At 33.2% G+C, this 10,594-nt stretch overlaps 1 protein-coding gene across 1 annotated transcript; it reads left to right on the top strand.

The window, feature by feature from the left end:
* Positions 1-3,228: 3,228 nt before the first annotated feature.
* LOC132299222 (very-long-chain aldehyde decarbonylase CER1-like) lies at positions 3,229-10,179 on the top strand. The gene is made up of 10 exons (XM_059795716.1): positions 3,229-3,311; positions 4,221-4,444; positions 4,729-4,961; positions 5,861-6,080; positions 8,053-8,428; positions 8,624-8,731; positions 8,985-9,185; positions 9,288-9,386; positions 9,524-9,697; positions 9,830-10,179. The coding sequence occupies exons 1-10, from the start codon at positions 3,252-3,254 to the stop codon at positions 10,007-10,009; spliced, it is 1,875 nt and encodes a 624-aa protein (XP_059651699.1). The 5' UTR covers positions 3,229-3,251; the 3' UTR covers positions 10,010-10,179.
* Positions 10,180-10,594: the final 415 nt, after the last annotated feature.

The following is a 10,594-nucleotide window of genomic DNA, read 5'->3' as shown; positions in this document are numbered from 1 at the left end:
ATAATAAAAGATAATTTTACCCTTTAAAAAAACTACGCCGCTTCAATTAAAATTTCAATAACAAAAACCATGGTCTAACATGGAGGGTGATGAGTAGGCAAAAGCTTCTAGACTGCTGCCAATCACAACGAAAGACGGTCTGAGACAACATCGATTCCGATCACGAACGGCGGGCACGACGCTCCTTAAACCCAATTCCACAACCACCACCATAAAGGCGGCGGCGGCGTAGAGTTTAGATTGAAGAAGCCCGTTCGCCGCGAGTCAGACGACGACAGTGATGAACTGTGAGGATGTTGCGGCTTCGGCGGTGAAGGGTTATGATTGCCGACACAATAAAGAGGTTATGGTTGCCGACGGTTAAGGGTGCCGACAGTGAAGAAGATGGCGAAGGCAGAAAGTCGGCGAGTATGCTACCGCCGATAATGGAGAAGTCACGGGTTGACTGGTTGGTGTGGCTGTCCGGTGAGGATGAAGATGATTGAGGACAGAGGTTGACTGTGGGCAGATTTTTTGAGCAAAGGAGAAAAGAAAAAAAGAAAAAAAAAAATTCTCATGTTTTTCTAATTTGGGGTAAGGACACAACCAGATCCAAGATTTGATTAAAAGAAAGCCCATCGCTGTTCAGCCGCAACCATGGCCGAACCAGCCCATCGCCGTTCAGCCCACCTTGCTCGTCGGTCCTCTCCACCATCCGAGCTTGTCCCCGCAATCGTCGCTTCATCTGAGCGCCGCCGAGTCATCCGCGGCCGAGCCACTGCCGAACCAACCCACCGAGCTCATCGCTGCATTTCTTCCCCACCGCTGCTGCCGCCACTTCACTACCGGTCCATTCCACCTCTGCCGCTGTGCAGTTCCTCCGTCATCGGCTGATCCAGATGGACAGTGGTGACACCATCAACGACTTGATCATTGCAGAATTCAAAAACTAAACAAATTGCTCCAGATTTGTTTAATCCAAAACTTGATTGAGACGAATTGCTCCGGTGTATTTTCAAAATCCCTTGAATTGACAGAGCCATCAAAGTGAAACACACAAATCGATTGGTGAATGAAAGGAAAAAGTACCCTAAATTTTCTTCCAGAAATAGGTGATTACAAGTTTAGATATTATTTTTATTTTTATTATTAAAATGAATTATATATTAAAGGGCAATATTGTCATTTAATTATATTTGGGTTGTTAGGTGACTTGCACGCGTTCAAAATTCACCGACAGATCGTCGGACTGGGTAAATTGTTACCAAATTCTTAGTTTAGGGGGGTTAATTGTCAAATTATTAGATCGGGTTTTTTGCTACATGGTCAATAATTCAAAGTGAATTTTTTGCACTTTACCCGAGAGAATAATGAGAAAATGCAACCTCATATTTTCCGTTTTATTGGATAGAGAGGATTTGGTGAAGGTGACAAATAGGAAAAAGCAACCTGTTAATTAGTTGGGGGTTCGGGATATGCGCATTCATGAGGCAGTATATATGTATACGTGTGTATATACACCCCACACACACACACAAATAATTTATTGCACATCATCGGTGACGAATAATTCATTCACACCATCACATATATATATATGATCGTTGAATATAATTACTAGACTTTTTTTTTTATAACTTTTTTACTCCGATCATTACAAAAATTTATGACAACGGTTACAAACAATGGTTCACATGATGCTGAGTCCTAAAACAGATATTCGGGTAGTTGGTAAATGCCCACTTAATCAATTTGTTCCACCTACTTATGCGAAGAGTATTTCTACCATGCTCCTATTTTAGGTAACTCCAATAAATAGAGTTTACCAAGAACTTCTTATAAGTAATTAAAAATGTTTTTATCGATGATTGATACATTATAAAAATTGATTGATACTTTTATTTTTTTTCCTAATAAAAAAAAATGCACTCACTATATGGTGTATTTTTACTCACAGGCACACCAATAACGTGATATTCTTGATTATTGACTTCTTAATCCTGTTAGATATTCAGAGAGATTTTGAGGCCATCATCTTAATTTGATGATAAGAAGAGTGTGAAGTCAGTGAACTAGGTGAAAATGTTCTCTTCATAAACTCTCTCGGTATACAAACTAATTACGTAAGTATATAGTATTAAAGAGACTATTTAAAAATGAAATCCTAACTAAAATTATTTAAGGAAATAAAAAAAAAAATTGGCGGTGTCTCACATAAAGGCAGGCTCACCACATGCTCTTGTGATGGAGACTACCTATTTGTGAGACACCCATGTTAAGTGTATTCGTGCTCATTATTTAATCAAAGCACTGTCTTAATATGTTATGGCCGTTATCGCTATCATCCTTCCCATGTATGCATATTAATGTGATGGATCATATGAATTCTCTTTTTTTTCATTCTTTTATTACTTGTCATTTCATCCAATATATTTAGCTTTCTAAAGCCGTTTCTTATAATTTCATTTATTTTGGTCGGCCTCCCTGCCAAAATAAATTCCTATTCTTCCCGTGACATTTATAAATCTTTATTTTATGTGTCCAAACCATTTAAATCTAATCGATCCTTTTTATTTTCTTGTTGATAAATGTCACTCTTAATTTCAAGTTTGAATTTCCAAAATTTGAAAATTAGCTATTTGGTAAGTTTTTGCTTAATAACATGTGACAATTATTGTCAAGAAGATGGATCTCGCAATGACTTGCCCTTAACAAAATGATAATGACGACATATCAAGTAATGAAAGATGTCTTGGAAGTCATCAGACCAAAGTTAATTAATCAACCTAAATAAAAAGACAACTCAATTATTAGTTAGCTTAACAAATTAAAAAGACATCCCAAGTCATCATATCTTTAAGAGATTGACTTGTTAATGTTCAATTCTATTCTATGTTAGATTAGTAAATGTAAAAATTTGAAGCCTGATATTTCAAAATTTACCAAAAATATTAATCCACTGAGTTATCGAGACATCTACAATTCTACACTATTATTAAATAGCCTTTAGTTGATAATATATGTATTATTAATAGTTTTGCATATATATATGTATTAACATTAATATTTCTTTGACTAAATTAAAACTTGAATATATTTATATATAGAAATAATAATAATAATAATATTTAAGCTAGCTTGGCATACATAAAGCATGTAGGTGGCCGGGGTACGTGTCCAATTTGTATTTAATTACTCATCAGGTGAAACTCTATATATATTGCACTTCAAATATGCATTGTTGAACATATAAGAGTCTATCAGCAAAGAGTATGGCTTCTAAACCAGGACTCCTCACTGACTGGCCATGGAAACACCTTGGGAGCTTCAAGGTACTCTCTCTCTCTCTCCACATTCATCCTTCTGTCTACCTATATATCTATCTATAGACATGTATATATTTATGTATACAAGTTAACATGCATATATATACACCACCAAGCTAAGGGTGTAACTCTAGTGGTGGTATCTGCAACTTCTCTCACATGGGAGGTTGAAGTTCGAATCATGCACATTCTTAAAGTAATAAGCAGTACCAAATTATATTTTAAGGTTGTATTTTTTTTTTTTTTTTACTTCACACACTCTCATGCATCTTCTGAGCTTTTGTGCATTCTTAGAGTATTGGATGTTGACTATAGTATTAATGATTAATAATTAAATGGTAGAGTACCAACTAAAAAAATACCAAAATTTTATTTTTGCATATGTACGTTAATTGATCCCAACCTAGCTCTCATATAGTATATTTGTTTTCAGTTAAATTTACCATATACAGTTAAATAACTTGTGATACTTACATATGTTCTTTTCCTTTGTTTCATTAATTTGGATGAAGTACCATGTGGTTTTAGCCCTCGCAGCAGTTCAGAGCATTTACTGATACACAGTATTGGCTGTAGACTATAGTGATGAAATAATTTGAATATATATATATATATATATATATATATATATATATATATATATATATGTGAGTGTGGATAGTTTTGCATTGTGACCTAGAGGCCACGTACAGTTTTAAAACCAAAATCAACTTCTCCATCAAATGTAAGGTTGTGTACATCTGAACCTTTTTAGATTTCACAACGGCAGGAGTCTATATACTCAGCTAGCTCCGTATTATTATTATTTTAAATTTACTGTAGTGTTATATATATATATATATATATAGAAAGATTATTGTTTAATAACTTGTGATACTTACATATTTTTATTTTCTTTGTTTGATTTGGATGAAGTATGTGGTTTTAGCCCCTTGGGTGGTTCACGGCATATACACATACATAGTAAAGGATGAAAATGAGAGGGACCTTTCCAACTTACTCATATTACCAATGATGCTGTGGAGGATGCTTCATAACCAAATATGGATTACTCTCTCTCGCCACCGAACCGCCAAAGGCAATAATAGGATTGTTGACAAGAGCATTGAATTCGAGCAAGTGGACAGAGAAAGGAACTGGTATATATATATATATCTCTATTTATACATATAAATATCTATATATTTGAAGTTTTCATCAATGAGTAAATACTCTCTATTCACCACTCAAATATTATACTAGTAGCCTTTAATCTTACCAAATTTATATAGATGCCTAGATAAATATTGTTCTATTTTAACTTGCATTTAATCCCATATCCCCAATATATATATATATATATATATATATATATATATTCCATATTTATGTTTTATTTTTTTATTTGGGTCTGAAATATATATTTGGTGGTTGGACATGACAGGGATGATCAAATCATATTTAATGGAACACTATTCTATTTGGGTAACATGGCACTAAAAGGAGGTTCTCACCTACCAATTTGGAGAACAGAGGGTGTGATCATCACTATTTTGCTTCATATTGGACCTGTGGAGTTCCTCTACTATTGGTTACACAGAGCACTGCACCATCACTATCTCTACTCTCGTTACCATTCTCATCATCATTCCTCCGTTGTCACTGAGCCCATTACATGTAAGATCCCATGACATTAATTTTGTTTACATATATCTATATCTCTATATATAATTGTTATGAAATGTCTTTATTACTAGATTTCTTTGAATTTCTTTTTAGATTCGTAGATTTTGGTTATCTATTTTAATCAATCGTTAATAAGGAGCATCCCTAACTTCACTAGCACTAACAGTAACACTAACACTAATGATGTAGTGTCAATATTTATGGGTCAATTTTCGTCTTTTTAGACATATTAATGAGTGTCAATCGATCGTTAATAAGGAGCACTCCTAACTTCATTAACATGTAGTGCCAATATTGGCTGGATTGTTGACAATATTTATGTATGTCAATTTTCGTCGTTGTGGTCCGGATCCATATATTAATGCAACTATTAGGGACCACAAACCTGTACTTGAACCCTCATTTTGAAATAAAACAAATCAAAACTTCATTAACACCAAGAACAGAGTATAGTCTATCAATTAATTTCAAGCGTCGGTGACAATTATGAGTGCCAACTCTCACATTTTAAACAATTATGAGTGCCAACTATCACATTTTAGACAAGCTAGGTACATCGTATTCACATAATAATGCAATTATTGAGGTCCACATATATATATCGGGACCTGTACCAGCTGGTTTAAACCCTCATTTTTTAAATTCAGAAGCACTCATTTTGCCCCTACTTACAAGACTTATCCTCAACCATCATCGTGGTTTACACAAAAATAATAAAAAAAAAAAAAAAAAAAATTACGTATAGATATTCTCCTAAAAAGTTTAGCTTGTGACCATTTTCCCATTAATAATTTTGATATAAGTAGAGTTGTTAACATTGTATTACTAATTACTATTAGATATATATATATATATATATATATATCATAATGTGGGTGGTGTTATTGCAGCTGTGATTCATCCATTTGCTGAACACATAGCATATTTCATACTCTTTGCAATACCAATGTTGACGGTGGCGAACACAGGAACAGGCTCTTTGATTTCAGTTGTTGGTTATATAACCTACATTGATTTCATGAACAACATGGGACACTGCAACTTTGAGCTCATCCCCAAGAGCTTTTTCTCCATTTTCCCCCCACTCAAATACCTCATGTATACACCCACGTAAGTTTTTCAACCCATTCTTCTTTAATCATCCCAACATAAACACTTCTGTAGTTATGTGCTTATATAAATATACATGTGTGCGCGCCGCGCGCATTGATGTCTGTATATATACACACATACATAAACTATTGAAACCACGTATATTCATTGAAATGGTTGCTGGCATGACGTTTATTTGGTATAATATAAGTGAGGGTATTTTAGTACTTTCACAATGGCATCAATTTTGCTACTCTGACAAAAATGGTTGGGACAACAGTCATTGAAGACTAAAATTAGAAAGTTAGACAGACAATCTATTGTTCTGCACAAATGTGTGTGGACATGTATTACACATAATTTTCAAGCAACTTCATGGGAGCCCACCGACTCCTAATTGAGAAGTGAATCCTACAACTAAATTGGTGGTGGTTGTTCTGGTGCCATCTAGCACATATAAAGTATGGTTGGTTATGGTTATTATTATTATTATTTATTCAATGTAGTGTTTGAGTGTGGTGGTGGTGATTATAGTGGTGTAGATTTATCTCGCTATTTAAAAAATAATAATTAATTTAATTTTTAATTTTTAATTTTTATATTGTGGTAGTGATTATGGTATATAGTTCTCTGGCTATTTAAAAAAATTTATTATTTATTATTTATTAATTTTATATTGGGGTTATGGTAGTATACATTTATCTAGCTATTTAAAAAATATATATATATAATTTTATTTTTTGTTTTTGTTTTTTTTATTTTTATGTTGAGACGGTTATGATGGTGTACATTTTATCTAGCTATTTAAAAAAAAAAAATTAATTAATTTATTTTATTTTATGTTGTAGTGATAGTTATGGTGGTATAAGTGTTATTATATATAAATTATATCTATATGTATAGAAGAGATGAAGATATTAGTTTGGTCTATTAAATTTAGTTAGGTGGTTAAATTTATAATTTTATAATTTAAATAGAGTTGTTAACAAGTTAAAAGGTTAAAAGGTTAAATTTATATAGTTTTAGAGATTTGGAGAGGTAACAATACACAATTTTTTTCTTTTTTCTTTTTTTTTTTTTTTACCATTCAAACAAAAGAAAATAAAAAAGCCATACATATTTTTAAAACTTCATAAGGTGTTATTGTAAAATATATATATATATATATATATATATATATATATATATATATTATTAACCATTCACTCAGTGAAGTTAACCAAAAACCTTCAAAGAAGTGTCAATGCAATTTATACAAGGGATAAAAAGATGAAATCACATTATAGTTATCGATCAATATCTTTAAATTGTACTATCTAGTCATACATAAATCCAAAATTGTCAAATGGTTGACATGAATGGAGGTACAAACTACAAATGCATTCATTGTTGATGTTATTGGACCTCACAATCTTCAAATGCACTGTGACATGGAACATAATACAGTACATTACATTGATTACCACCGACACATTTAATATTTATTGTCGGAAAAGAACTTATTCACATCGTTCTGTGAAATATTTGTGCTCATGGTAGGCGTGATAATAAATAGTTAGATATACCATACATGCATTGTTTCTTTTTCTTGCATGGCAGATATGAATGTACTATGTCTTTCAATTTGACCCTCAACCTAACAAGTTCAAGCTGAATTTATTTTTCTTCAGTTGTTGGATTTGATTTGGTCCGGATCTGATTGATCCAATTAAATTTGGATTGGTGAAATTATGTTCGTATTTTAAATACGATTTATGTTCGTGTTAACTTTCAATTACTAATATTTTAATAATAATACTATCAAGTTTGTAAGCTCATTTTTTTAAAAATTAAAAAAAAAAAAAATATATATATATATATATATATATATATATATTAAATTAAAAAAAAAAAAAAAAAATCTTTATTGTCAACACATACACATGCACACACATTTGTTATATGGAGCAGCTTGAGCTAGATATTGAAGTTTAAGTGTTTGATACCACAGGTTTCATTCTCTACATCACACTCAATTTCGAACCAACTACTCACTCTTCATGCCATTCTATGACTACATTTATGGTACCACCGACAAGTCAACAGACGCATTATATGAAACTTCACTCCATAGACCAGAGGAGTCACCTGATGTGGTGCACCTGACCCATCTAACCACGCCCGAGTCCATCTATCATATGCGCCTTGGGTTCGCCTCTTTGGCCTCTAAGCCTCTCACATCCAAATGGTACTTGTGGCTCATGTGGCCTCTCACACTTTGGTCCATGATGCTCACTTGGATTTATGGTAAAACATTTGTTGTTGAGAGAAATATTTTCAATAATCTCAAATTGCAGACTTGGGCCATACCAAAGTACAATGTACAAGTAAGTATTATTTAATTCATTTCTTTTATAATTTATTTATGTATTGGTACATAAAATCTTTTAGTTACGTAGAGACGGTCAGATTATTTACACGTATAAATAATTTTGATTGTCCACTGTAATTAGCATATGTGTTGTACTGTAAAGGATCAAGACACGTTACATATTTCGCACTAATTAATTTTCATATTGCAGTACTTTATCAATTGGCAAAGAGAGTCTATCAATAGCTTGATTGAGGAGGCTATACTAGAAGCTGAAGAAAGAGGCACTAAGGTGTTGAGTTTAGGTCTTCTTAACCAGGCAAGTTGTTGCTCATTGTCTTCTTTATCCCTTTTATATGTACATGCAAGTTATGTTATATGGACTTGAGTACGAGTGTCAGATACGAGTATGTATTTATGCGTCGGATGTGTTAAATCTCTAAACATAATGATACGCGGACACGTACTGCTAAATATTCATTTTATTTGATTAATCAAATATTCACTCTTTGACGATACAAGAAACTTTAATCTCTCTCTTGTGTGTGTGTGTGTGTGTGTGTGTGGTGCAGGGGGAGGAGCTTAATGGAAATGGTGAGCTGTACATCCGGAGGCACCCACAGCTTAAAGTGAAGGTGGTGGATGGGAGTAGCTTAGCAGTGGCTGTTGTGCTAAACAGCATTCCTGAAGGAACAACAAAACTACTCCTTAATGCCAAATTATCCAAAGTTGCTTATTCAATAGCTTTTGCATTATGCCGAAGGGGAATACAGGTATATATATATATATGCTAAGTTGCACTAATTAATCTATGTAATGTAAGACAAAATTCAATCTCCATTATCACCACTAACACAAAGTTGTATTTGTAATAGGTAGCCACATTACACATGGATGAGTGTAACAAACTTAAAGCAAATCTTGGAACTGAGGCTGCAAATAATTTGGTCCTATCAAAAATTTGTACTCAAAAGGTAAATTATATCTTCTATATACCTACTTTTTTCCTTTGACGTCCAAAAATCTGTTCTTTTTATACATTATATATAGTGTGTGTATATATATAAACACATAGTTTTGAAACATTACAAGATGTGACCAATTTGTACAGATATGGTTGGTGGGAGAGGGATTGACTGAAGAAGAACAATGGGAGGCACCAAAAGGGACATTGTTCATTCCAATCTCGCCATTTCCTCCAATGAAACTGCGAAAAGACTGCTTCTACTACCACACACCAGCGATGCTGACTCCCAACTATCTCGAGAATGTGGACTCGTGTGAGGTTAGATATGTAATTTTCTTTCTAAATTTGATTAATCTTTTATTTTGGCTTCTTTTGATTACGTACATGGATATATATGTATATATATCTATATATATATATATATATGAATGTGAATGTGTTGGATCATAGAATTGGCTGCCAAGAAGGGTGATGAGTGCATGGCGAATAGCTGGGATAGTGCATGGTTTAGAAGGATGGAATGTGAATGAGTGCGGTAACTCCATCTTCAACATTGACCAAGTTTGGAAAGCCAGTCTTCGACATGGGTTTCTTCCTTTGAAGATGTCCATGGACTCCAAGCCTTTTTAATTAGACTATATATATATATGCATCAGCTCTTGTTGTAATCTGCAAATGATGGATGTGATTTTGGTATAATCACATCAAACCATGTTATATTTTATGTTCACTTATATATATATATTTGACTAGTATTAAACCCTTTTGGATCTATCTCTTAATATTTTTGTTTTGGGCAACGGTGTCAGGCCTCTTAAAAATTTAGAGTACCTCATAATTCAACGACGTACCGTTTAATGCATCACTTCTAGAGAAAGGGATATTGTTTGGTTAGATGGTCTTTTGTTTCTCAACTCCAAGCAGATGCATGTGGTGACCCTTTTAATTAAAGTACAAGATTGGAATTAAAAATGGTGTAGTTCCAAATAAAGAAGTGCACTCGAAATATGACTGGTGAAAATTATAAGAAAGTGAATACATCAAACTAAATGCGGTGAAAATTCAAAGCACAATTGGTGTAATTTAAGTCACATAAAGTGAGAGCGAATTCGAAAACGAAAACGTGAAAGCGACACAATTAAATCATAAGCAGTGAGAATTTAAGCGAGAGCGAGTGTAGAACATGAGAGCGGAAGGGTATGGTACGTGAAAACG

Source organism: Cornus florida, unplaced genomic scaffold (assembly GCF_030987335.1).
Source record: "Cornus florida cultivar Cherokee Brave unplaced genomic scaffold, ASM3098733v1 CherokeeBrave_3.0.0_Hap2_Chr03, whole genome shotgun sequence".
NCBI lineage: Eukaryota > Viridiplantae > Streptophyta > Magnoliopsida > Cornales > Cornaceae > Cornus > Cornus florida.
This window is presented reverse-complemented; position numbering and strand designations above follow the sequence as displayed.